This window comes from Sus scrofa, chromosome 17 (assembly GCF_054392235.1).
Source record: "Sus scrofa isolate SSC_HxYL_T2T_F1_AM1 chromosome 17, Sscrofa_HxYL_maternal_Yorkshire_Landrace_v2.0, whole genome shotgun sequence".
NCBI classification, from domain to species: domain Eukaryota; kingdom Metazoa; phylum Chordata; class Mammalia; order Artiodactyla; family Suidae; genus Sus; species Sus scrofa.
In genome coordinates, this window is record NC_139399.1 from 60,743,940 (window position 1) to 60,771,718 (window position 27,779).

Genomic DNA, 27,779 nt, shown 5'->3' on the forward strand with positions numbered 1-27,779 from the left:
CATTCCATTGGCCAAGAGGGTGCCACGTGACATACATGAGGCCAATCAGAGTCTGTCTTGAAAGAATCTAAACCTTGAGCAGACATATCCAAGGATGAGTAAGGTCCAGTCACGAAACCATCCTGGGTTCCTGATGCTGACACAGCCACAACTTTCCTGGTTGCTCTGCTTCCTGAAACCTAGTGTTCCTCTGATTTCCCAGATCTTTGCAATAGATTCCCTTTTGTCACATGGTCACTAGTGGTAGAGATGAAGCTTAAACCCAGGTCTCCCCACTTGCTCTCAACAACCAGTATGACAACCTCGTAACTTGGCAACGTTAAACTGCGGAACAGCATTTTGAGATGTGGTTACGAGGTCGGGACTTGAAGCCGGACTGAGTTCAAAGCCTGCTTCTGCCACCATGTGCTTCTGACAAGTAACTTAACCACCTAACCTGTAAGTGACTTAACAAGTCCTAACTCACAATATCAGGGGTTGGAGTAAGTATGTGACTATATATCAACACCCAGGACAGTGCTTTTGCACATAATTAGCACTAAGTATGGCTTCGCTGCTACTGTCATCATCACCAAACATCATCCATCAATCTTCATCGAAAAATGAAGAACGGGAGTTCCCGTCCTGGCTCAGTGGAAACAAATCTGACTAGTTTCCATGAGGACGCAGGTTCGATCCCTGGCCTCACTCAATGGGTTACGGATCCAGTGTCGCCGGATGTAACGCTGCAGACGAGGCTCAGATCTGGCGTGGCTGTAGCTGTGGTGTAGGCCGGCGGCGGCGGTGGCGGCGGCTATAGCTCCAATTCAATCCCTAACCTGGAGACCTCCATATGCTGCTGGTGTGACCCTAGAAAGACAAAAAAAAAAAAAAAAAAAAAAAAAAAAAAAAAACACAAAAGAGCAACCGCATGCATCTCTACTATCTCCAGAAAGAGACTCCAAGCACCTTCTCTGACCCTGAATCCCCGTGCAGGCCCCGGAAACTCACCGGTCTTATCCGTGAGTAGGTAGGAGATCCGCCCCAGCTGCTCCGGAATCGTGCTGGAGCGCACCACGGTGCCGGGTATCTTGGAATCCCGGCGGATCACCCAGCTGTACACGATCTTGCCCATGTCCAGGTTCACACGCAGGCTGGTCAGAAAAGCAGAGCACACGGCTTCACAGGACAGACCTGAGACCCCCGGATCTCTCGTTTTCGTCAACAGCAAGGACTCTAAATACACGTCATTTGTGCCCTAACACCTGGGGCCGCTCCCTGCGAAGCGGGTCGGCTGCGGCCACTGGGGACTCAAGCCACAGAGGACACGAGACGTCGGTCACCACGCTCAAGTTTCCGTGAAGCTATCCCGTCATGGCCCAAAATAAAATAGGGCAATTTAGGAGTTCCCGTCGTGGCGCAGCGGAAACAAATCCAACTAGGAACCATGAGGTTGTGGGTTCAATCCCTGGCCTCGCTCCGTGGGTGAGCAGAGGCTGGCAGCTACAGCTCCAATTCGACCCCTGGCCTGGGAACCTCCATATACCCCAGGTGTGGCTCTAAAAAAGCAAAAACATAAAAATTACTGAATTGTTTAAAATACGAAAATTTAAAATACTTCTCAACTTCTGAAAAGGTGGCTGTTTTAACTTTACTTTGTAAAGAAAGAAAAATGACTAGTCCTCTGAGCTTATATATGTTGATACTTTATCCTTTTTTTTTTTTTGAATTGTGGTAAAATACACGCAACATAAAATTTACCATTTAAGGCATTTTAAGTCTAGAGTTCAGGGACCATCAGCAATTTCCCCCTCCAAAACCTTGTCATCTTTCCACACTGAAATCTCATATCCATTCAACCATATTTCCCACGTCCCCTGCTCCAACCACCATTCCAGGCTCTGTCTCGATGAACCTCACGGTTCTAGATCCTTCATGTTGTCCAATCACACACGATTTGCTCTTCTGTGTCTGGCTTATTTCACTTAGCGTAATGTTTTCAGGGTTTATCCATGTGGCAGCATGTGTCACAATTTTCTTTCCTCTTTATGGCTGAAGGATATTCTATTTTATGTATTACACTCATTTTAAAATATCTTATTGGCATTCCCGTCATGGCTCAGCTGTAAAGAACCTGACTAGCATCAATGAGGATGCGGGTTCGATCCCTGGCCTTGCTCAGGGGGTTCAGGATCCGGCGTTGCCGTGAGCTGTGGTGTGGGTCGCAGATGCGTCTCGGATCCCGCGTTGCTGTGGCTGTGGTGCAGGCCAGTGGCCACAGCTCCAATTAGACCCCTAGCCTGGGAACCTCCATGTGCCGCAGGTGGGGCCCTAAAAATACAAAAACGAAATGTAATGAAATAAAAGACCTTATTGCAAAAAAATAAAAACAAATCTTCAGACTCATTCGTAATCCTATAAACTGGTCAAATTGCTATTTCACTAGCTAGCCCTGAAGAAGATTCAACACACAAATTTTCCGTCACGTTGCAGACAGAACTGTAAAGACAATAAAGACATATGCTGCGGCACAACCACTTTTTTGCTGGCGATAAACTAGACTTATTTATTCTCTGAAACCATCATCCAGAGCATGATGGCGAGGGGGTTCATTTCCTGCTGCTGGTCATGTTTTTGCACCAAAACCACAATCTCTGTCCTTGGAAAAAGACAAAGTCTAAGTGGGATGACATAAATACACAGGAGAACAAAACAAAAAACAGAGCACGACATCAAGGGTAAGACAGAGAGTATAAAGTTCTGAGGGAAAAAGACACGGCTTATGTTAATCATTGTTTACTGACTGTTCATCACGGCGGAAGAAACAAGTACCCAACAATATGGGTGCAAATAAATTATTAGGCAAAGAATATCTACTAGGGCAGTTCCAATAAATGATGATGCAAGTATATCTGATGCAGAAAGATATCCGCAACACATCCTCTGTTAGAAAAAAAGGATGCAGTGGCTTGTTATGCAGAGCAAAAATCTCCTTTTTCTAAAATGGAAAGCAGTCTAGAAAAAATATATCCCAAAATATTAACAGCAATTATCACTTAGTTGTGAGATTAGAGGTGATTTTTATTTTTTTTGCTACTATGAACCTTTTTTTTTTCCTACTGTGATGATCTCCTACTCATGCTATTTTTTTTAACTATTTCTTCAGCCTTCAAATGAAGTGGGGAAACATCCGTCTGGCATGTGCCACCAAAGCCTATATTGCTAATCACTCACACTGAGCCCAGACTCAGGCTCAGACTCCTTCTCAACACAGCACTGCCAAGAGCCACCGCCAACCTCTTAGAGCCGGCAGACGAGATGAATCTACGTGGCACGCGTGGTGTAGACTGGACAGGACAAGACCTTTCGAGATGAGAGTAACTCAAGGAAGGATGGTCCAGGGAGGAACGAGCCCAGCCAGTGCTCCAGCCGCAGAGCGCAGCCCACACCCCTGACCCTGCCTGTTCCCGGTCAGCACTCTACGAAGGACCAGCCCCTTCTCGAAACCACGAAACCACGACCTTTGAATGTGCAGAGAGGAGAAAATGCCACAGCACTTGCACGCGAGCTTGTTTCCTGCTTACCTGATGGGAATGATGTTGGAAAACAAGAGGAGGAAGCGGATGATCTGCAGGTACCAACGTCCGGCAAAGTGCTGCAGGGCCACCATGACCAGTGACACCACCACCAGAGCTCCGAAGAGGATCTTTGTGAGGCAGTTCACTTCCAGGTCAAACAGGCCGATCTGTGGGACAAGGCGCGAGGCACACCTGTGCTGAGCTGGTGCCACCCACAGCCCACCTGGAGAACTGGTCCTGCAGCCACGGTCACCCCGGGCGTGACAGTGGGCTCCACAGGCTGCCAGACATCCAAGGGACCTCAGTGATTTTTTTTTTTCCCCCTCTTTTTAGGGCCACACCCATGGCATATGTAAGTTCCCAGGGTAGGGATTAAACTGGAGCTGCAGCGGCTGGACTACACCACAGCCACAGCCACACCAGATCCAGGCCACATCTACGACCTACACCAAAGCCTGCAGCAACGCTGGATCCTTAATCCACTGAGTGAGGCCAGAGATCAAACCCGCAGCCTCATGGACACTATGTTGGGATCTGAACCTGCTAAGCCACAACAGGCACGCCCTCAGAGGTTTCTGATTTCAGTTTTTTCTCAATGACTTAAGGCCTAGTCTGGGGCTCATACAAGCAGTTGACTGCCTCCTTGGGAAGTGCTGCTGTGCCTGGCGGGGCCTCTACCGTCCTACACAGAGGCTCTGAGCGACACGCCACACGCCAACTCAGTGCTGCCTGAAAATTCGGGGCACACACCACTGGTGGCACCTGATTTTTAGGTGCCGCATTAATGAGTGGTGTTGTTTTCATCGTTACATATTTATTCGAATGCGTATTTTTCAAAAATGGAACCAGCCCATGAAACTCCTAACTCTGTAGAAACATGACCCCGGAGAAAGCTAAAACATCAAACAAGTGACATGTGCAGCTGTGAGGACGGTCGTCAGGGTGGCTGGAACGAGGGGTGAACTGACTGGCATTTGTTCACGGGACTGGAGGGACTCATTCCGCGATACTCCAACCCTGAGACTCTAGAGGAGGGTGGGGCTGAGAGCGGGGGTCATGATGTCAAAGGAGCAGTAACGGGGGCAGGGGACAAGGGACAAAGGGCAGCCTGCAGAGCTGATTCCGCACCCCACACCACAGCCAGCAGCTGGGCATGGGTTTGAATCCAGGTCTACACCACTTGGCCAGAGTGCAGCACTTCTCCAGGCCACTTTTTTTTTTTTTTGTCTTTTTGCCTTTTCTAGGGCCGCACTCATGGCATATGGAGATTCCCAGGCTAGAGGCCTGATCGGTGCTGTAGTTGCTGGCCACAGCCACAGCCACAGCCGCATCTTCAACCTACACCACAGCTCACAGCAACACCGGATCCTCAACCCACTGAGCAAGGCCAGGGATCGAACGCGCAATCTCATGGTTCCTAGTCGGATTTGTTAACCACTGAGCCACGACGAGAACTCCATCCAGGCCACTTCTTTTCTTTTCCTCTTTTTTTTTTTTTTTTGTCTTTTTGTCTTTTTACGGCTGCATCTGGGGCATATAGAGGTTCCTTGGTTAGGGGTCCAATTAGAACTATTAGCCACCAGCCACAGACACACAGGATTCGAGCCACATCTGTGACCTACACCACAGCTCACGGCAACACCAGATCCATGACTGAGCGAGGTCAGGTATTGAACTCGAGTCCTCATGGATCCTAGTCAGGTTGGTTAATCTCTGGCCATGACGGGAACTCCTCTCCAGGCCACTTCTTGAGGCTGTAAGAGCACCTATGCTCACATGCAGGGGTGGGGAGGGGGGAGTGAGGATTAAATGGGATATACATGGAGGACGCCGCAGGAGACACGGCAAACAGCAAGGACTAACAACTCACTTTAAAAGCTTTTAGGAGTTCTCATCGTGGCACAGTGGAAATGAATCAGACTAGGAACCATGAGGTTGCAAGTTCGATCCCTGGCCTTGCTCACTGGGTTAAGGATCTGGTGTTGCCGTGAGCTGTGGTGTAGGTCCCAGATGTGGCATAGATCCCGCCTTGCTGTGGCTGTGGCGTAGGCCGGCAGCTGCAGCTCTGATTCGACTCCTAGCCTGGGAACCTCCACATGCTGTGGGTGCAGCCCTAAAAGACAATAAATAAATAGAAGCTTTTACAGTGTTATGTGTTCCTTCTCCGGCAGCCCTGCTAACTGCACTGCACTTTGCAGATACCGCATTTACCAGCTGCAGGTGTGTGGCAACCCCGTGCTACAAGATGACAGTTAGTGGGAGTTCCCGTCTTGGCGCAGTGGCTAACGAATCCGACTAGGAACCATGAGGTTGCAGGTTCGATCCCTGCCCTTGCTCAGTGGGTTAATGATCCGGCGTTGGCGTGAGCTGTGGTGTAAGTTGCAGACGCAGCTCGGATCCGGCGTTGCTGTGGCCCCTGTGTAGGCTTGGCAGCTACAGCTCCGATTCGACCCCTAGCCTGGGAACCTCCATATGCGTGGGAGCAGCCCAAGAAATGGCAAAAAAAAAGACAAAAAAAAAAAAAGATGACAGTTAGTGTATTTTAGCCATAAAGTTTTTTGTTGTTGTTGTTGTTTTGCTTTTTTAGGGCCCCACCCATGGCATATGGAGGTTCCCAGGCTAGGGGTCCAATGGGAGCTACAGCTGCCGGCCTTCACCACAGCCACAGGCAACATAGGATGTGAGCTGCGTCTGCTACCTACACCATAGCTCATGGCAATGCTGGATCCTTAACCCACTGAGCGAGGCCAGGGATTGAACCCTCAATCTCATGGTTCCTAGTCAGATTCGTTTCCGCAGCACCTACAAAGTATTTTTAAATTAAGTATGTACATTGCTTTTTTGACATTGTGCTTTCACTGCACACTTACCAGATGACAGAATCATGTAAACATGATATTAGAAAACCCAAAATTTGTGACTTGCTTTACAGTGATAGCCTCTCTGTGGTGGTGATCTAATCCGACCACAGCATCTCTGCGAGCTGCCTGAACAGAAGAACACACACGGATGTGTTACACGTGTGTGTATCTAGTCACATACATACCTAGGCGTATACCTGTGCATGAAAAGGCAGTAAGTTTGTCTCAATGAAATCATCCTGTCACGTGTTCCTGGTTTTAAATCCAGGGCCTCGCCCCCCAACACCAACCATCAAACTACATCAGGCCAGAAGGTTCTGCCGGGGAAACGCATCCTGTGACCACGTACGCACCTTACTTCGAGGGTTAGAGGTGTTCATGACACTCCGGAGCTCTCTCCCCGTGTAAAGAACAACACCCACAACGGTACCTGAGACGAGAAAAACACGCGCCCAGGAATCGTGAGTACAGGCCGGCTCGCACGTGGACGAGTCAGACCCGCCTGCAAGGTTTCCTCCGCCCAGTGCCCACTCCGTGAACCCGTCACAAAGACCCAGCAAGACCCGTGTCCACACAGAAAGCCCCCAGCCACATTTAAATTCAACTAAACGCAAAGAAAATACGGCCTCCCACTTTCACCAGCCCCATTTCAATGGTGCAAGAGCTGCATGAGAGTGGCCGCCAGGTGGGACTTTGAAGCCAGCGTTTCCACTACTGCTCCAAGCTGTACTGGTCGGTGCTGGCCTATGAGGTCTGGCACCTCTGCAGCAGGAGAGGTGGGGGAACAGTGGCCTGAGGTGTCCAGAGGTGTAACCAGAACATTCGGGAGCTGTCTGTCCCGATGACAATTCCTTCCCACCGACTTCCCCACCACTCCCCTTGCATTCTGTGCCCCCCCATCATAATGAGAGGCATCAACCCTTAGAAACAATTAATAGAAGAAACACAAACGGCCAATTAACATGAGAAGAGATGCTTAACCTAGGAAAACACCAAAGAAATGCCAGACAAACCATTTTTATCTCCATCCTGTTAATTAAAAACCTGAGAACATTCGGTGTCAGCCAAGAGCTGCGGAAATGGACTCTGTCACACAGGCTGCTGGCTGGGGTGTAAACTGGAATGGCCGGTTTTGGAGGGAAAGGGGCAGTATCTATCACAAATTTCCCTTTTGCTTCCCCTGTTGAGTATGTGTGCCAAGAAAACACTCCACACAGTGGGACAGATGGACAATCAAGAAGGAAAGCAAGACGCTGGCAGGCACGGGGCATGGCGGGCGCCACTGTCAGAGGCCAGAGAGGTGACCCATTTGTCCTGGGCGGCCAGGGACGCCGTCTCTGAGCTGAAACCTGAAACATGAGAGGGGGGCAGCCCTGCCACACTCTCGGGAAAGACCCCAGGAATCCAAACAAGCCGGCCTCTGCTGGATAAAGAAAATGCAACCTCTCTCGCCCCTTCCCCTCGGATACCACATCAGGGGGGGGACCAAAAAAGCCACGAGTGTAAATGGGGTTGGTAAAAGAGCCCAACCCTGGATGAAGTGCTGGGGCTGTGTCTGCGGGACAGAGAGGTCTGGGGGGAGACACGGAGCCCCCCCAACTCCATGCACACAGTGTTTTCTATAACGGGACTCCCTTCCAGGGAGGCTCCGGGCAGATGGCAGGCCAGGGAGGGTGCCCGCCTGCTCCTGGGCAGATGGCAGGCTCTGGCGAGCACAGGCCCGGCCCTGTGGCAGATGGTCAGACCATGGGAGCCGGTGGGAGCCAAGCCTGAGCCAAGCAGGGGCGGCTGCACAGCCATGGCCCTCATCCCAGGGTGGACGTGCTCGACTCAAGCCCAATATCCAGGGTTCGAGAGGGTCTTAATAATAGGGACCCCAAGGGGAGTGCCCCCATCCAGCACCTGCCAGTCTCAAGGCCTGCAAAGGCTGTAGGAAATGCCCCTTCCGCCGACACCTCTGTGCCCAAGACCACAACTGTCTCCAGGGGACAGGAACCCGCCTCAGCCATGCTGAGAGCTGTACTGGGTTGGTCTGCTCTGTGCACTAAACAGCTTTTTGCTTTCTTTTCTTTTTCTTTTCTGGCTGCCCCGCAGCATATGGAGTTCCCAGGCCAGGGATCAGTAAAGGTTTTGAATTAGTTGCCAACTTTTAAACAAAGGAGCTTCCAGATAAAAAACAGAGATTTCTGGCTCCTGGAAAATGAGAAGATCTGGTGCTGCTGTGTCCTCACTGCACGACCAGCAGGTGCTAAGCTCAGCCACTCCCTTCAGCCAGGCTTCTGCTCTCCGCTCCCCTCAATCCCCAGCCAGCCCATGAAGACCTCCCCACCTACACGCCCCCAGCCCCCAGCCCTCTGAGCCCGCTTCCTAGGCTGCTCCCCCGCAGTCCTCCTCGCCCTCTACTGCCCGCAGACCGTGCCATCCTCTCCATTCTGCTGGCCGGGTCTCCAACGAGCCAGGCTGCTGTGGTCGGGTACTTCTGAGCCCTCCGCAACAGTGTGCTGCTGGGGTCGGACCTACACTGTGACCCCTTTAACCCCGCCCGTGACAAGATAAACGGCGAACCCCAGAGAGCAGGCTTCCAAAACATTGACAGCAACTAGACGCCGCTCTGACGGTGGAGCGTGCAATCCCAGGACAAGTCCCGAGGAACAGAGGACACACCAGCTGGCACTACGAGACCTGTGTGGCATGACCTGCATGCTGGACATACACAGCAGTGCCACAGATGGATCAACCTGCTACAGACTGGGGGTGGGGGCAGGGGACAAGGAACTGGTCCCTCTCCACAGAGTCTAAGAAGAACAGAGGTCTGTTACCTCCAGGCTCCTTCTCTGCCAGGCCCCCTGGCCGCCCCCACCCCTTCACTGTCATCATCCCAGTGGCTCAGCCTAGCAGCACGGAGAAGAGGTACCATGGCAACTGTATCCTCTACACATTGATGCCAGCCAATGCAGCTGGACCTTTAGCCCTGCGTGGCAAGCTTTTTTATTCTTTAAACTTCCAGTGGGTACCAGTGGAATGACCAAGACACAGGAGGGAGATTCTGAAGGGAACACAACAATAAAATCTCATATAATTAAGATGACTCTTGACGGCCGTTTCCAGAGTTGAGCACCAAGAGTAAATGGCTTGCATTTAGCTCCATGTTTATTACATTAGAATCAGAGTATAGTCAGACTTCTACGTGGGGAGAAGCAGGGGAAACTGAGACCAGCTAAGGAAATGGTAACTGCCTAGCTTCTTCGACTCACTCCAAGATACACGCCCACGGAAGGGCACGGCAGCCCAGGCCCCGGACCAGAAATCACTGCTCTCCTTCTCTCTCCCACATCACCAAGCACAAAGAGAAGAATTTGCATACGTGAAATAAAATGCATGTTTTAACTCCACAAGGCATTTCTGATGAACAGTTTGAAATCTTTTATCGTCAAGATTCCAATTTGTCTTAATCTCTCTAAGGCTGTGGGACCTTAGGCAAGTGGCCTAACCTCTCTGAGACTCGTCTTCATTCCATTAAATGTCCTTCTTTAATGTTGTGAGAAACATTAAAGAAAATGGCAGCAAAATACTTTGTCAATAAAAAGTACCTGATAGGGAACCATATACAATCACTCGTGATGGAACAGGACATCATGAGAAAAAGAACGTACACATACATGTAACTGGGTCACTTTGCTGTACAGCAGAAATTGACACGTTATAAACGAACTATCGTAAATTTTTTAAATAAGACTTACTAATCTCTGGAACTAAGGCTGATAAGCCTTCTCAAACTCATTCCCTCCACCCTCAGAATTCTCCACCCTTTCATTAAATCACTTTCCTCTAACTGGGTTCAGAGGAAATTCATACACCATTCTCCTTTTTCCTCCCATCGCCTCTGCAATTTATATTACGTTCAGAAAAAACTATAAATCCATGAATGTGGAGACAAGGGTCTTTGGGTAGGACCTAGCAAGAGCTTGGCATGAGTATAAACAGGTGCTCAAGAAAGGTTTGCTGCATGGAGAGAAGAAAGCAGGAAGGAAGGGGAAAAAAATCACCAGGATTGGGAGTTCCCATTATGGCTCAGTGGAAACAAATCTGACTAGCACCCATGAGGACGCAGGTTTGATCCCTGGCCTCGCTCAGTGGGTTAAGGATCCGGCGATGCCGTGAGCTGTGGTGTGGGTCAAAGACGTGGCTCAGATCCCATATTGCTGTGGCTGTGGTGTAGGCCAGGAGCTACAGCTCCGATTTGACCCCTAGCCTGGGAACCTCCACAGGTGCAGCCCTAAAAAGACAAAAAGAAAAAAGAAAAGAAATCACCAGGATGAAAACCATACATGCGGACATGTATTTCTTATTGAATATTAAAACGATCAAAACAAGTGCCTAAGCAAACAAACCGTCCATCACCCCTATCCCCACCCACCCACGAGTAACCACTAGCCAGACTGCGAGAAATGAAGTGTGTGCTCTTCATGTTCTTGCCTGGGAAGGAGGCGGGCATGGCACAAGCCTCCCCGAATGAATTTCAGTCCCATCTGTGCCAGGTGCAATGCCACCCACAGCTTTTAGCCCCATCTGCTCTGATCTCCTCTATGAGCTCCCCCGTTCCGCCTGAAGAGACGGGCATCTGACCCAGGATGCTCCCCACCCCGGGGTGTGTGCTTGCTCATGTTACATGTCCATTCCCCCCGCCCCAACGCTGTCTCTCTACCCAGGGCCACAAACGCAAACTGGCACAAGTGTCCAGAGCTGTGGTTTGAGCCAAGGTAAGACCCTTTGCTAGTTATCCTAACTTCACTCCTTAAAGCAAGACGATTCTCAGAGGAAATCCAAATGATACAAATCCATATCAACACGCCAAGAAAACACTGGTGTATTCTCATAGTTTTACAGCAGGGAAGATTTTTCCCAGCATGTCACAAAAAACAGAAACCATAAAGCAAAAAACATCAGTAGGTCTGACAATATAGAAATTTAAAACTTTTGTGCCAAAATATCATTGAGATCAACTGGAAAATAGTCATTGCAATTAAGATAACAAACTGAAGGACAATATTCTTACTGTCCTTATAAAGAGTTCTTAGAAACCATTTTTGAGTTTTTCAAATGAACTCATCAACAGAAAAAAAAAAATATAGGTATGGGGCATAGAGTGGCAATTCATACAAATTTTTTTTTTTTTTTTTGTCTTTTTGCATTTTCTTGAACCGCTCCCATGGCATATGGAGGTTCCCAGGCTAGGGGTCTAATCAGAGCTGTAGCCACTGGCCTACACCAGAGCCACAGCAATATGGGATCTGAGCCACATCTTTGACCCACACCACAGCTCACGGCATCGCCGGATCCTTAACCCACTGAGTAAGGCCAGGGATTGAACCCGCAACCTCATGGTTCTTAGATTCGTTAACCACTGTGCCATGACGGGAACTCCATACAAATATTTTTTTTTAAAACTGCAAGTAAACTGTAAATATAAAGAGAAATGTTTAACTTTACAATTTTTTTTTTTTTTTTTTTTTAGGGCCACAGGCATGGCATATGGAAGTTTCCAGGCTAGGGTTTATTTTGTTGTTGTTGTTGTTGTTGTTGCTGCTGTTGCCATTTCTTGGGCTGCTCCCGCGGCATATGGAGGTTCCCAGGCTAGGGGTTGAATCGGAGCTGTAGCCACCGGCCTGCACCAGAGCCACAGCAACGCGGGATCCGAGCCGCGTCTGCAACCTACACCACAGCTCACGGCAACGCCGGATGGTTAACCCACTGAGCAAGGGCAGGGACCGAACCCGCAACCTCATAGTTCCTAGTCGGATTCGTTAACCACTGCGCCACTCCCAGGCTAGGGTTTAAATCAGAGCTGCAGCTGCTGGCCTACGCTACAGCTCAAGGCAACCCCAGAACCTCAACCCACTGAGCAGAGCCAGGCATCGAACCCGTATCCTCATGGATACTAGTCGGGTTTGTTTCTGCTGAGCCACAACAGGAACTCCACAAATTATTTTGAAAAGGCAATTCGATACGTTAGATAGTTATTCAATGTCTATCAGGTGGGCAAAAATTTGAAAATCCAACAGAACATGGTACTGGTTAAAGGTGTATATATAAGACTGTCAGGAGTGTGAATCAGAAAAGGGAAGTTTGCTGTGTGAATCAAAATGTACAATGAATGTGTGTATATATGTGTGTATACCTATGCATTGCATGTGTGTGTGATTATATAGATTGGCCCTTTCACCTAGTAATCCCCTTTCTATAGGGGATTTCTGCGACATCAACATTGAGAACTTCTATCTGGAAAAACCAAATAAAGGCAAACAATAAACTGTAAGAAAACATTTGTGACACATGAGATGATAGCTTGATGCCCTTTCTTTTATAAAGGACTCTTACAAGTCAATAAGAAAAAGAGGAACCCAGGAGTTCCCTTCGTGGCTCAGAGGTTAACAAACCCGACTAGGATCCATGAGAAGGCGGGTTCGATCCCGGGCCTCTCTCAGTCGGTTGAGGATCCAGTGTTGCCATGAGCTGTGGTGTAGGTCGAGGATGTGGCTCGGATCTGGCGTTGCTGTGGCTGCAGTGTAGGCCAGCAGCTACAGCTCCGATTCGACCCTTAGCCCGGGAACCTCCACATGCCACAGGTGTGGCCCTGAAATAGCCAAAAAAAAAGGGGGGGGGGGAGAAAAAGAAGAACCCAGAAGGAAAGTAGACAGACAAAAATATTCACAAATGATTTACATGGGGAAAGACGTTCAACCATATTCACAGCAAAAGAAATACGTACAACAATAACAAGATACCATTTATCACCTAACAGACTGGAGACAAACAAAAATAGTAATTTTTAACTCCTGCATATTAAATACACCCTAACATTTTTAAAAGCCGGATGACATATAAACGGAATCTACAAAGTAAAACTAACTAGTGAACGTAACCAAACAGAAACAGACTCACAGATAGGGAGAATCAGTGGTTACCAGTGGGGAGAAGGAAGGTGGGAGGGGCAAGACAGGGGTAGGGACCTAAGAGGTACAAATGTATAAAATATATAAGCAACAAGGCTAAGCTGCACGACAGGGAATGCAGCCAGTATCTTCTCATAACCATAAATGGAATACGACCTTTAAAAACTGTGACTGTGTTGACACCTGAAACCTATGTATTACTGGGCATCAACTATACCTCAACAGAAGAAGCTTTGAAAAAGGAAAAGGAACAGATGACAAACTGGATGGGGGGAAAATGATATATATGAGGTTTAGGCACCAAAATGAGAAACTCAGAGTTCCCATTCGTGGCTCAACGGTGGCAAACCCAACAAGTATCCATGAGGATGCGGGTTCGACCCCTGGCCCCACTCAGTGGGTTAAAGATCTGGCGTTGGCGTGAGCTGTGGTGTAGGCTGGCAGCTGCAGCTCTGATTCGACCCCTGGCCTGGAAACTTCCTCCATATGCTATGGATGTGGCTCTAAAAGGACAAAAAAAAGAAAAGAAAATGAGAAACTCTCACAAATTATTGAGAAAAAGATAAGAACAACAGAAAAACCACTAAAGGACACAAAAAAGTAACTGACCAAGAAAGAGACAAAACACCTGCAAAGACAGCCAACTTTCCCAATAATCTAGGATGTGCAAATTGAAAATTATTTTTTAGTCAAATTATAAAAGATTAAAAAGAATATCAAAATACTTGTTAGCAAATGATTTCAAAGTGGAGAAAAACAGGTGAGAAAGAGTAATTAGTTCCAAGAGATTTGGGTGGACAGGTGGCCGGGGAGATGTAGAAGTGAAAGGGCTGCTGCCCGCCTGGGGTGGCCGCGGTGGTGGGCATGGCCTTGGTGTGACCAGGCAGGGGGCAGTGGGCTGTGCTGGATCCTAAGGACCAATTTCTTTTCTTTTTTTTTGTTTTTTGCTTTTTAGGGCTGCACTTGCGGCATATGGAGGTTCTCAGGCTGGGGGTCGAATCAGAGCTGTAGCTGCCAGCCTACGCCACAGCCAGAGCAACGCAGGAGCCAAGCTGCATCTGCAACCTATACCACAGCTCACGACAACACCAGATCCTCAACTCAGTGAGCGAGGCCAGGGATCGAACTTGCAACCTCATGGTTCCTAGTCGGATTCGTTTCTGCTGTGCCACGATGGGAACACCTAAGAACCGATTTCTTACTTCCTTAGTCGCCAGGGGAACTGAGGTGCCTGATGATGCTGCAAATACAGACCAGCAAGGGAAAGGAAACATGGCAAAAACCCTACAGGGAGAGCTCAGCTCTGTCCATCTGCACTGAGTGCATCCATGCTGGTCCTTCCCTTCCTCGTCAGAGAGCATCCTGACTGAGCACATGCTGTACTAAAGAGCCACAACGCAGCAGCAAGCAGAGAAAAACAGGCTGGTGGGAGAGAGAGCATGTTTAAAAAAGGAAAAGAAACTGATTCCTCCCACATTAAAGACAGAAAGTTACCAGTAGTGGAATTACATGTTAATAATGATACATATTTTATGTATCTATAGTAATGTAGATCTATAATAGATACTATAGATTATGTTGTGAACATATGTAATATAATAACAGCTGCACAGTGAGTTCTGCTTTGGGGGCAAAGGGCCTGGGTTCAAGTCCCAACTTTGCCTTTTCTGTGCTGTGTGACCTTGGGCAAGTCACTTAACCTCACTGAGCATCTGTTTCCTCATCTGCAGAACGAAGACAATACTAGCACCTGCCTGTTGGGCAGGTTAAGCGAAACAAGTAACACCTAGCAGGGGCCCCCGCACAGTGCCTGACAGATGGGTCCCCCCGCCATGCTCCCCCACATCAATGCCAGCTGCTACAGTCACGCTCAGTCCTTGGAACCACTTCTGCCTGGGTTCATCCCAGTGATCGAATCTTTCCTTCCTACACCCCAACAGGTCATCCTGCAAACTCTACTTTGGACTCAGAGATTTAGACAATTTCTACGTCTTCTTGGAGTGTTAAACCCCGAGGCTGCCCCCGGGCAGGACTGGGTGGGCAGCCCTCACGGACACAACTTCCAGCCAGAGCATCCAGGCGGACCCGACCTCTGGTACAGATTAGGATGTCAATCTCAAGCGGCAATTAGGGGCTCTTCCCAGAGTGGAGGCTGTGGCAGAGTCACAGGCCAGGACAGCTCCCTCTCCAGACGTCTCCGAGGGTCCAAGGGGCAATGAGATGTCAGCCTAAGTCCCCGGAGGTGCAGAAGCCCATGGAAAACACCATTTGACCGACAGCTAATTTTCCCAAGTGACAGATGATTATTCTCATTATACGAAAGGACTGTCTTTCCTTTTCAAATTGCAAACACATTCCTCCCCAAGGGCGCCGTACCTGACGCGATGACCGTGCCGGCCCAGAGCGCGTTCTCTATGCTCAGGCTCTCGCTGATCGGAGGGTCGCTGTCCTCCTGCAAAAGGCCGAATGGACACAGGCTTTAGCCACCGACGTCTGAGCAGAACCCGTGTCTCCAGCCTGCCCGTCTCGAGAAAGGAAGAGAGGACGACCCGTGACGGACGTCGACGGCCCGGCCAGGGGAGCAGGGCCCAGCTCTGAAACACTTAACCTTGGAGGCTGAAAAGGATGGTTCGTGATCTGAGATATGCGGGCGTCTAACCCTGAAACAACGCTTTACAATGTGAGAACTAAAACCAAGGGGCAAACCAAACAGAAACGGCCCTTTGCTGGCCAATCTTAGGGCTCACAGAACAAGAAGGGGAACAACTTCATTCCCATTCTACAGATTTATTATCCAAATTTAATTCTGAAATCCAAATTTAATTTCTATTCTGAAAGGCTGGGACATGGCTTAAAAATTATAACCACGCACGGAATTTCCTTGTGGCTCAGCAGGTGAAGGATCCAGTGTTGCAAAGCTCCCGGTGTGGCTCGGCAGTAACGAACCCAACTAGTAACCATGAGGACTCGGGTTCAATCCCTGGCCTTGCTCATGGGTTAAGGATCCGGCATTGCCATCAGCTGTGGTGTAGGTTACAGGCGTGGCTCGGATCTGGCGTTGCTGTGGCTGTGGCATAGGCCGGCAGCTATAGCTTCAATTCGACCCCTAGCCTGGGAACCTCCACAGGCCGCGGGCGAGGCCCTGAAGAGACAAAAAACAAAAACAAAACAAGGATGCAGCATTGTCACTGCAGTGGCTCAAGTCACTCCCCGATCCCTGGCTCAGGAACCTCCTCATGCTGTGGGTGTGGCCAAAAAAAAAAAATTTTTGACAATGCTGGTCGCTGGTCGACAGGACCTGTAGGAACAGCAGAGGATGCAGGTTCATGTGAAGGAGACGCAAGAGTAACTGCTTTCAGACACGGGCGTTAACTTGAATTACAACACGTAGCTCTAAGCTGTCAGGTCGTTCAAGCTGTTCAGAGGCCGAAAGAAAATCCCACTTGTGTCACTTTTGCTAAGAAACAAGGTCAGCTTTCAAGACAGGTCCTTCTGAAGGGAACTTCACCCCCATCTGGCATAAAGCTACCCCCCCCAACAAGACTTGTCCACACGCTGTTCCAGCTGGACAGTGAGCAACAATGGCCTGCATAAAACAACTGCCTGCACAGATGAACCACCTACAAAGATTAACTGCCCTCTGTAGGTCAACTCCTGGTGCAAAATCGCTCAGTCATGGACTCGACCCCCTCCCCACCCTGGATTGTGTAACTTTCCCCTCCTTTTTACTGTTCCTGCCATAAACTGCCCCCCCCCTCCAGATTTCCGCCAGGGATCCCTTATTAGCCTAACACTCCTCGCCGCTGCTGCTGACACCATGTTGAGCTCAGCCCATCCGTTTCAGATGCCTTAATAAACCTTGCTTTGCTGGGGAAAAAAAAAGACTTGTCCACACTTCCGAGCAGACCTCCACCCCTGACACACACGCCAGGACCAGGGTCTGCCCGGAGCGAGGCTCACTTACTCTGGTAAAAGTGCCCACGAAGTTGTGGATGTCGATGTTCGGCTCTTCGGCGTAGACATACGATCGAATCTGAAGAAGATCCTGTCCCACGGAGGAGACGTTTTGGAGGCACGATGAGATGAAACAAAAACAGTGTATGATTAAAAGGGATTTCAGGGAGCTCCCGTCGTGGCGCAGTGGTTAACGAATCCGACTAGGAACCATGAGGTTGTGGGTTCGGTCCCTGCCCTTGCTCAGTGGGTTGACGATCCGGCGTTGCCGTGAGCTGTGGTGTAGGTTGCGGACGCGGCTTGGATCCCGCGTTGCTGTGGCTCTGGCGTAGGCCGGAGGCTACAGCTCCGATTCGACCCCTAGCCTGGGAACCTCCATATGCCGCAGGAGCGGCCCAAGAAATAGCAGAAAGACAAAATGGGGGGGGGTGATTTCAGGAAGCATCCACTGCTTTTCAAAAGGAACTGTATTTTCCAAACAGGCTCTCAAAGTCATGGGGCAGGTGGAAAAAAGACGGAAAGCTTCCAGTAAATAAGTTGAGGAGTCACTACCTGCAATCTCCCAGGACACTCCGAGACCCTAACGTGAAGGCTGGGTGTTTACCTGCGTCACCACCCGGCCGGCATTTCCAGAAGTAATCAACAATGCAGCTCTCCCACCGCCTCACCCTAGCTCCGGAGAGCTGCTCCTATTCACTGAAATACTCGCTCATTCAACAAGGGGGCTCTAGGGCACCTACTCTGTCCCAAGCCCATTGAGGAGAAGCCACTGGAAAGGGCAGTGAGGTGAGAGAGTTTTAAGAACATCTTACACCCATTAGGACAGCTACTGTCCAAGAACAGGAGACACGTATTGCTGAGAATGTAGGGAAGCTGAAAGCCTTGTGCCCTGATGGGGGAAATGTAAAGTGGGGCAGCTACTAGGGAAACCATGAGCCAGTGCATCCAAAAAATTACATGCAAAATTACTGCATAAATAGCAATTTCACTTGAGGACTGAAAGCAGGGCCTCAAAGAGATATTTATACACCCAGGTTCACAGCAGCATTATTCACAAGAGCCAAGGGTGGAAACAGCCTGAGGGCCCACTGACGGATATGTGGACAAACAAAATGTGGCATGTACATGCAACGGAATATTACGCAGCCATGAAAAGGAGGGAAGGGAATTCTGACACACGCTGCAGCAGGGACGAATTTTGAAGATGCTGAGAGAAGCCGGTCACAGATAACTACCATGGGAGTCCAGTTATCTGAGGCCCCATAGTGTGAACTTCACAGAGACAGAAGAAGAATGGTGAGGGGAGAGGGGAAACAGGAGGTGGTGGGTAACAGACAGTCAGTGTTCCATGACAAGGAGTCTGAGGCTGGAAGGTGGTGACGGCTGCATGGCGACGGGGGCATCCTGAACACCACGGAACTGCTGGTGAATTCCATGTGTTCTGCCACATCGCTCCTTAGCGCCAAGGGCCTGGAGTGCAGTCGAGGCTACTGGCCACCCCTCAGCAGGCCCAGCACTCGCTGCCAACCCCCCATATGCAGACGTGCACACCGCGGCTCCCCAGTGCTGGTAAGAAAAGGCCCAGAGGGCAAGAAAAGACCACGCAAAGGGGAAAAGTCTCAGGATCCCATTGAGGAGAAGCCACGCTCCACCACCACGTGTGCATCTGTACATCTGTAAGAAAGCGCATGAAAAAGGACCTGGAAAAACTGCTGCTGACTTCCCAGGAGCCCTGGGCAAACGGGGTAAGATCCGGGGCAGAGGCTGCGAGCAACACACTTCACTCTTTCCTCCAAGAGCCCTCCAAATAATTTGAGGGGTTTTTAAATAAGAATGTATTTGCGTGTTAGGTAAATAGCTCCATACAATTCTTTCCATCTATACATCTGTCAAAACGCAGCTCCCCAGTTAGAGCTGTTCAGCCACGAAGGCTGAGAGCTCCCTGCCGGCACCACCGGGGGAGCCCGCCTCTCTCTGGACGGCAGCCCAGGCCTGGAGCAACCCATGTTCAGTAAACAGGGTGACGCTCCCAAGGGCACATGGAGAAGGGAACTCAGAGCCGCGGACCCGGCGGGCACCTGCACAATTCCAGGCTCTTCTGGACTGTCTCCCGAAAAGAACGCCTCAACCATTCTGAGGATCAGAACCTTTCTTGGGAGAAATCTTGCCAGGAAGTGAAAGACGTCACTCAGACACAAAGAGAACCCCTTTGCTGAAGGAGCCCCATCTCAGGGGTTTAACAGCGCCTCTGAGGATTTCCTGGGGCTCCTGAGAGATTAGAAACTCATCTGAATTCCTGGTCTAAAAAAATAATAATACTGATGGTGCTATAGGCTACTTCTATTTTTTTTTCTTTTTAATCTTTTTCTAGGGCCGCACCCAAGGCATATGGAGGTTCCCAGGCTAGGGGTCTAATTGGAGCTGCAGTTGCCAGCCTACACCAGAGCCACAGCAACGCGGGATCTGAGCTGCATCTGCGACCTACACCACAGCTCACTGCAATATCAGATCCTTAACCCACTGAGCGAGGCCAGGGATCGAACCCACAACCTCATGGTTCCTAGTCGGATTTGTTCCTAATCTGTCCACTGAGCCACAACAGGAACTCCCAGGCTACTTCCTACTGGCCGTGAAAAAGCATCAATTCCATGGGCATATTTATTATTACCTTAACGCCCCTAAGACACAGAACTTTCTCTTCAAAGTCTTCCCTCACAGGATGCTGGACGGAGAGGCTGTGATCAACGGTGGCCACAAGCCCAAGAGAAGCTTCTGGGTTGTGCTCGATCCTTTCCCACCACCCCTGGGCCATGTCAGCCTCTGGGCATTTACATGACACTCTGTGAGTCCGTGACCTGGTCCACGGGCCACATCGAAGCCACGTGGCTTACATTTAAACATCTTCTTTGGCTCCCTCCCTACCTCACTCTGCAGAAGAAGGCATGAGTGACTTGGGGCTGAGGGAGAAGTGTGGGGCCCCAGGGAGTTTTGAGGGCCTGTTGGCTCTAACTGCTGTGGTCACCCCCTTAGACAGGGCCTGTGTGCTGTGCCACGCACCGGGTACAGAGCCGTGAACACACCAGACGGGACCCTGCTCTCGACGACACCGCCGTGAGGTCAGCGGAGCGGGACCGATACGGGGACTTGTGCACAGAACGTGAGAGACGGGGCTCTGACTGTTCCCGGGGGGCAAGGGCAAATGTCGCAGGCAGAGCGTGCCTGGCGGAGAGGCCCTGGAGCCGGTGGGCAGAGGGGAAGAGCCAGAAGTGGAGCTCGAGGCCTTGGCAGAGAGACAAGGACCACAAGAGCAACTCTCAGGATGCCGAGACACCTGTGGAAGATGCTAGCATGGGAGCGACATGCTCCGGGCTGTCTTTTAATTTCATGCCAGGCTCCCTGCAAAGGTTTCCTAAGGGTCTAAGCTTCCCTCGCAAGAGCGCCCTCCCCATGGGCCAGGTCTGCAGTCGCACGGTCACACGGCTTGGGACCCACGAGCACCCCACCAGCCCCTTCCTCACACCTGATGGCCCGTGTCTGGGCCCTGAGGGGTCTGGGTGTGAAAGCCCCGCTGTGACACAGCCACCAGCAGGGCTTCTGCAGGGCAGGCTACTCACGGCAGCAGTGGGCAGCCTCTGCGTGCAGGCCACAGGAAGCCGAAGCTTCCAGTCCGTCTCCCCGTCCAGCTGATCCGTCCGCAAGAAGCAAGACCCTGTGGAAGGAAGTGGGGTGCCGTCCGTTCACCTGCGATTCAAGAATCCTTCCCTTGGCGGCTCTCAGCAGCACCTGCTCTTGATTCTTGTAAAAACAGCCGTCAGTGGCCAGGGACCAAGAGGGAAAAATAAATAACTCGGTTTCCCACTTCCTCCAGAAGCTCTGGGGTCAGAAAGATGGGGGTTCAAATCCTCACTCTGCCACTCACAGCAGGAGCCTAGGCTAGCTCCTTAACCGTGCTAAGCCTTGGTGTGTCCTGTCTATAAAATGGGGAGAAACGCAGGCCTCATAAGCTTGTGGTCAAGGATTCAGTGGCAGCTGGCACAGGGTAACCAGCATGCCAGTCCTCACGGGGCAGTGGGGGAGGCACACCTTCGCAGGAACCGGACCTCCTGGGTTCAAGCCCAGGCTCCCCTCTCACCAGCTACAAGGCTCGGAGGCAGACACGTGGCCCCTCTGGGCCTCAGTCTCCTCGACTGCACAAAGGAAGGTGTGACAGTGCCAAGCTCATGCTGTATGGACTGAAGAGCTGATCCAGGCACACCGCTCAGAACACATAAAGGACCACGGGCTGTGGGCACGCTGTGTGGACTCACGGCTCAGTCTGAGGCGTGCGAGTCAGCCATGAGCTCCACGTGTCATCAGACAGAGAAGGTACTCGATTCGCTGACAGTCACTGCAGTTAGACCTCGGAGAGCTTTCAGCAAGACCCCTTCTGCTCTTTTTTCCATTTTGTTTTTGGAAGAAAGAACACCTGAGGAGCCTAATCCCTAATGCTCCATTTTCACTGGCTAGGACCCAAGAACCAACTTGGAGACAAAGCTGCAGGGCTTCAAAGTTGGCATCGAGGCCCTCCACCCCCACCCCCCCGGATTACTTATTGTATTATTAGTATAAAGTATTACCCAAATTCAATTCATAATAAAACAGAGTGCAGCAACCTCAAGGAACGTAAATGTGAATTTTTCCCAAATTCAAAGATCTCTGGGTCTGACAGGCAAGAGAAAACCCGCCTTGTTTCTACAGAACAGATTAAATAATAACAAATAAGAGGAAAGAACATCGGAGTCAGCCGAGGGGGTGGGCAGGTGGCAGTGGGGCAGCCGCTCGCTCGGGAAGTACAGCCTCCAAGCGGCCCTGTGCTCAGAGCCTGGGGGTGCAGGGGGCCGACTCTGCTCCGTCGTTTCAGACAAGGGGCTTGAGCACCCGTGGGTCTGGGTTCCACTAGGCGTCTTGCGCCAACTGCCCTCAGACACCGAGGGACCCCTGTAGCCACAGTGAGGAGGGCCTCAGAAGAGGCTTGAGAGGCTCACTCAAGCCAACAGGCTGTAACAATAAATAAATTAACAGGGAGGGGCGACTACAGCCCCACCACTCATGAGCCAAGGCGGGGAGAGGCCACCCACCCCTCTCCCCAGCTTCCCTACTGCCCCATCTCGTGACCCACTCCCAGGACCTCCTCAGAAGAGAGCTCGTGTCTCTTTGCTTCTGTTCGTCAGACACACTTCCTCACCCGGCCAGCTCCTGAGGTTGAGCTCAGCGCAGCCCAGAGGGAGAACCACAGCCACTGCGCGCGACCTGCCCAGCTGTGCCTCCAGAGAGGCCCAACTACCTTTGTCTTGATCAAAATCGACTGACCTCCACACACTGAAAATCCTTTTTTCTTTTTTCTTTTTTGCTTTTTAGGGCCACACCTGCGGCATATGGAAGCTCCCAGGTTAGGGGTCGAATCTCGGGATCTGAGCCACGTCTGCAATCTACACCACAGCTCACAGCAACACTGGATCCTTAACCCACTGAGTGAGGCCAGGGATCGAACCCGCGTCCTCATGGATACTAGTCGTACTAGTCAGATTCATTTCCACTGCACCAACACGGCTCGGATCCCGTGTTGCTGTGGCCGTGGGGCTGTGGCGTAGGCCAGTAGCTGTAGCTCCGATGGGACCACTAGCCTGGGAACTTCCATATGCCACGGGTGCAGCCCTAAAAAAATAAAATAAAATAAAAAAGAGACTGTTCTATGAAAAGAAACGTTTTTGATTTGCCTTCATGGCTCCAAAATGATCATCTACTTCTGTTACACTTTCAAATGATTATTTTGCCAAATTACCACTGAAAGGTTAATGGTTATTTTCCAAATTGATCCCAGATGTTTACCGTTTTTTTCTGATGTCCTCAGGAAGATCATGTCAGCAGGGACCCGCTGGTTCTGTGTCGGGAACAGAAAGACTGTTACTGGGATCACCCCCAAGTCCCCTCGCTGTGGAGGGGGCAGCCCCAACCCACAGCCCCTTTGCAGCTTCTGCCTTGGTCGAAGACAGGTCTGGGGATTTACCTGCTTTGTCAATCGGAAAAATCCTGCACGCGGCTGTTACATTACTAATCCCCTATTGAAATCTTATCTCGGAAAGAGAGCTTCTAGTTTTCTGGCGAATCCAACCATTACCTCCTGAAATTCCAGCCAGCGGACCCCGGGGCCGAAAGCCTGCTCCCCGGGCTGGCTCTCTTCCAGGCTGTCTGCTGAAACTAAAGACACACACACACTCGCCTCACGCGCTCTGCTTCGACCAATTTTCCAGCGTGATGTTTGGCTTCGAGGGGGATTTTAATAAGGCAGTCAGGTAGTAAGAAGCAACAAAAGCCGGTCTCCAAAAAAGAGGGAGGCCAATGGCAGCCCTCATCTCATTGTGAACAGAAAAGCATGTGACGACATAAAAGGGGTTAGTGGGGCTCTCTGAGCCGCCCTCCAGAAGAGCTTCCCTTTACCTCCACCCAACGGGGAGTTCTCGCATTTAATCCCTTTAAAAGAGCATAGTGCCCTTCCTACAGAAAGAAGCTGGGGTACAATCCTTGTGTAATCACATATTATTCCAAGTCTCTCCAGGGCCGCCCCCCAAATGCAGTACCTCCCAACTACACACGGTGAAAAGCGGTGTGCATGTTTGTGGAGTAACAAACACATCAACGGTGCTGTCTTAAACATGAAATTTTGGCCTTTTTGCTCTTCTTATATTACCCTTAACCTCTACTCCCCATAAAACGACAGAAAAGCACAATGTTTAAGTCAAAAAACGGGAGCCAAAATCCTTCAAAAGGTAAATGACAAACATTTCCATGTCCTTATGCAACCAGCAGACTTCTAGGAAAAACTTTGTAAGTTATAAAAATAAAAATAAACTTTTTTTAAAAAAGGAGTTCCCATCGTGGCTCAATGGCAACGAACCTGACCAGCATCCATGAGGAAGCAGGTTCAATCCCTGGCTCCACTCAGTGGGTCAAGGATCCTGCATTGCCGTGAGCTGTGGTGTAGGTCACAGATGTAGTGGCTCGGATCCAGCAGTGCTGTGGCTGTGGTGTAGGCCGGCAGCTGTAGCTCTGATTCGACCCCTAGCCTGGGAACTTTCATATGCCGTGAGCCTGGCCCTAAAATGACAAAAACAAAAACCAAAAAAAACCCTCCAAAACAACAAACAGGAAATCAAAATTAATTGTGCTTATAAGTGGGACTTCTGGCCAACCAGCACCCAAAACCTTGAAAAAAATACTGTGTGTGTGCATCTCATGGAAAAAAAAGATTCTTCTCCCGATAAGCTGCTGAGTGGAATCCCAGAAAGCAAACATTCAGTAAGGCCACCAGAGACACAATACACGTTAGGACGCGTGAAGCAGTGGCCAGGGCTCACCGCCCCCCACCGAAGAGTCACAAGCTGCCACACCCACTCACCTTTTCCACGATGATAAGATCTCCAACCTGGATGCTGCAGCTCTTCACCTTCACTGTCCCTGCAAAGAAACGGGCCCAAGAGACGTGACGTCCGACTTCATTTCAATTCTGACCAACTCCACAGTGTCCACCAGCCTACAGACCCAGAAGTGTGTCCCCACCCCCACGCCCACCCCGGCCACACACACACACACACACACACACACACACACACGAGAGAAGAGGGAATACGGTCAACACTGAACTCTCGATACCTCCACCAAGAAAGAGGCTACCCCCAAATGACGGATTTTTGTTAAATTTGCAGCTGCTAGGGAGCCTGCTCTATATGACTATGATCAGACCACACGACTCTTGCCGGCTGTTTATCTGGATAATAGGAGCTGACATTAAACACTAATTCTGTGCTAAGTGCTGTATAGATACGGACACGCTGGTGGCTTCACTCGCGCCCCTCTACGGCCCCAGAAGATCCCATCTCTAGTTTTCTGACAAGGACAGGGGGCTCAGAGACGCCCCACCTTCCAGGAGCCCACAGTTAGAAGAGGCCAGCCCCAAGAGTCCACGCCCAGCGACTCCAGAAGATGGAAGAAAGAACAAGGAGATCCGATCGACTCGAAAAACATTTACTGAGCGTCAGGTCCTAGGAATTCAAAGATCAAAGACAGTCCTCCCCCCGTGAAAAAGCTCACGGTCTCGGAGAGGAATCGGCAGGCCTGTCCGGGGAAGAGCAGGACAGGAGGCGGTGTGGCTCTGCAGGCCAACAGGCGGCCTCGGCATTCCCAGCAACTTCCTCCCCAAAGCCAACAGTCTTCGTGTGTGTGTGTGTGTATCTTACTTTTGTCTTATTTTTTATTTTCCTGTCTTTTGTCTTTTTTAGGGCCGCACCTGCAGCATGGAAGTTCCCAGGCTAGGGGTCGAATCGGAGCTACAGCTGCCAGCCTACACCACAACCACAGCAACGGGGTATCCGAGCCACATCTGTGACCTACACCACAGCTCACGGCAACGCCCGATCCTTAATCCACTGAGTGAGGCCAGGGATCGAACCTGTAGCCCCATGGATGCTAGTCAGATTTGTTTCCACTGAGCCACAATGAGAACTCCTGTACATTTATATGTTAAAACGTAAGAGCTGTTCTTGGTTCCTGGACTGTATCAAACAAAAAGAAAGGTGGTGAACTGACTTGGCCCACTGGCTACAGTCTCCAAACCCAAGAGCTGGTAAAAAAGACAGCCAGACAGATGCTGTTAGTGCAAAATAGCATATGAAGCGATGGAGTGAGTCCAGTGCATGAAGGGAGCAGAGGAAGGAGACCTCGCCCTCTGAAGGCGGACAGGGAGCAGGGCCCGGCACAGAGAAGGCTCTGCACTCACCACTCAAGCACCGTTAACTGGCACACCTGCTGGAGGCCAGGCCTTCTAAGGGTGGGGACACGTGGGACGCAGCTGGAGCGGAGGGAAGGCAGCAATAGACAATAACGAATGAACAGGCCAGGGGTGGGGGGGTGTCAGCAAGTGCTTTACAGGAGAGTCCGGGTCAGCTTTAACCAGATGGCGGATACTGGTTACCAGCATCAGGTAAAAGGAAGGCACAAGATGGGAGAAACGGATGAGTACACGTGTGTGCACCTGCAGACCGGAAGCACCGAGTGGAAGAGGAAGAGATGAGGGGCTGGTGGGGCCAGGTGGTCCCGCATCCGGGGAACAAGCCTATCAAGGAGGTGCGTCTTGATCCTGGTGATGAGTCAAATTCCCATACAAGGGAGCAACAGCATTAAAACTCTTCATGTTATGGGCGTCTCATAATAAGCCCATTTAACTTATAAACATTCAGCAGAGAGAGGAAACACAGTAACGACCCTCAGTCCTCCTCGATAAAACAGATGTCCCAGAGCAAGGGTGACCGGGAGTCAGGAATCTCCTGTCCCTCACCGTGGACTCCTTCATTCAACCCATACCCAGCATCCACCACCTGGGAACTGGCGGGAGTTTCTTTAGGGTTAAATGGAACTTAAAGACGCTAATGAAATAATCGCAGTGTGCAACTCTAGATTTTTAGGATTTTCCACACTATTGGACACTTTTCACCTAATTTAATGCCGTGGGTCATTTTAGCAATTCCCCACTGTTGGGCTGTGGCAAAGCATTCCACTGACTTCCAGAAAGCCCACGGCCGATGGCATGAGCTGGACGACCCTCCACTGCTCGCAAGATGTTTAAATCCTCCCCGTTAGAGCAGCTCCCAGTACAAGGTCAGCTTGTGATAGAGTCTCGCCTTCCTAAAGCACAACTCGGACCCAATGGCCTGAGCCTGGGCACCCTCACGAGAGACCCGTCAGCCTCAACCGTCCACAACGTCAAAGCCTTTACAGAAGGAATGCAGAACAAACGCCAACCCTAGGAGGCGGCTCCTCAGAAATGGCGAAAGGAACAGTGAGCCAGATGCACAGAACTATGTTCCTGCCAGAACAATTCCTCTTGTCCCACTAGGGGGCAGCAGGACAAACACACACAGACACACGGTGCTTTCGGGGGAGCCATCAGGGCCTTCCTCGAAGGAAGCTCGTAAATTCAGCGTGGCCCCCTGCGCCGGCGAACTTTCCCTTCCCCTGGGCTCCCCTCAACTTTCCCAAACATAAATTTACACGTTGTCTTGGGGTTTATGACCGAAATTTATGCTGGTGGCCTGACCCAAATCATCAGTGAGCCTGTGTTCTGATCTTTCAGAGCTACTTACGGAATTTCTCTTAATATTGAGCCCTAAGAAGGACACTGTTATACTGCTTATGAAATAATAACCGCTATGGATACGTGTGTGTTAGGGAGACAGAGGCCAAAACCAGGGGGCTTAGACTGAAAGGGTTAATGGGGATTGTTTCTGAGAAGAAAGGAGATCAATCCTTTTCTTTGGCATACCTCCTTTCTGAATTCTTCAAGGATTTTTCTAAAATAAGCATGAGCTGCTCTTCCAATAAGAAAAACCTATACAATAAATTAACGTTGCTCTAACTTTTAA

General features: G+C 50.3%; 1 protein-coding gene across 4 annotated transcripts in view; it reads right to left on the minus strand.

Annotated features, from left to right (window-relative positions):
- Window positions 1-27,779, minus strand: part of ATP9A (ATPase phospholipid transporting 9A) — a 136,274-nt gene that overhangs the window by 61,016 nt on the left and 47,479 nt on the right. For all 4 annotated transcript variants that reach the window (XM_013985463.3, XM_013985465.3, XM_013985464.3 and 1 more), the window contains 8 exon segments: window positions 24,761-24,819; window positions 23,194-23,245; window positions 20,940-21,034; window positions 17,336-17,416; window positions 15,748-15,823; window positions 6,772-6,848; window positions 3,564-3,724; window positions 991-1,133 (listed from right to left, as the gene is read on the minus strand). In XM_013985463.3, coding sequence (XP_013840917.2) covers window positions 991-1,133; window positions 3,564-3,724; window positions 6,772-6,848; window positions 15,748-15,823; window positions 17,336-17,416; window positions 20,940-21,034; window positions 23,194-23,245; window positions 24,761-24,819 — 744 coding nt within the window.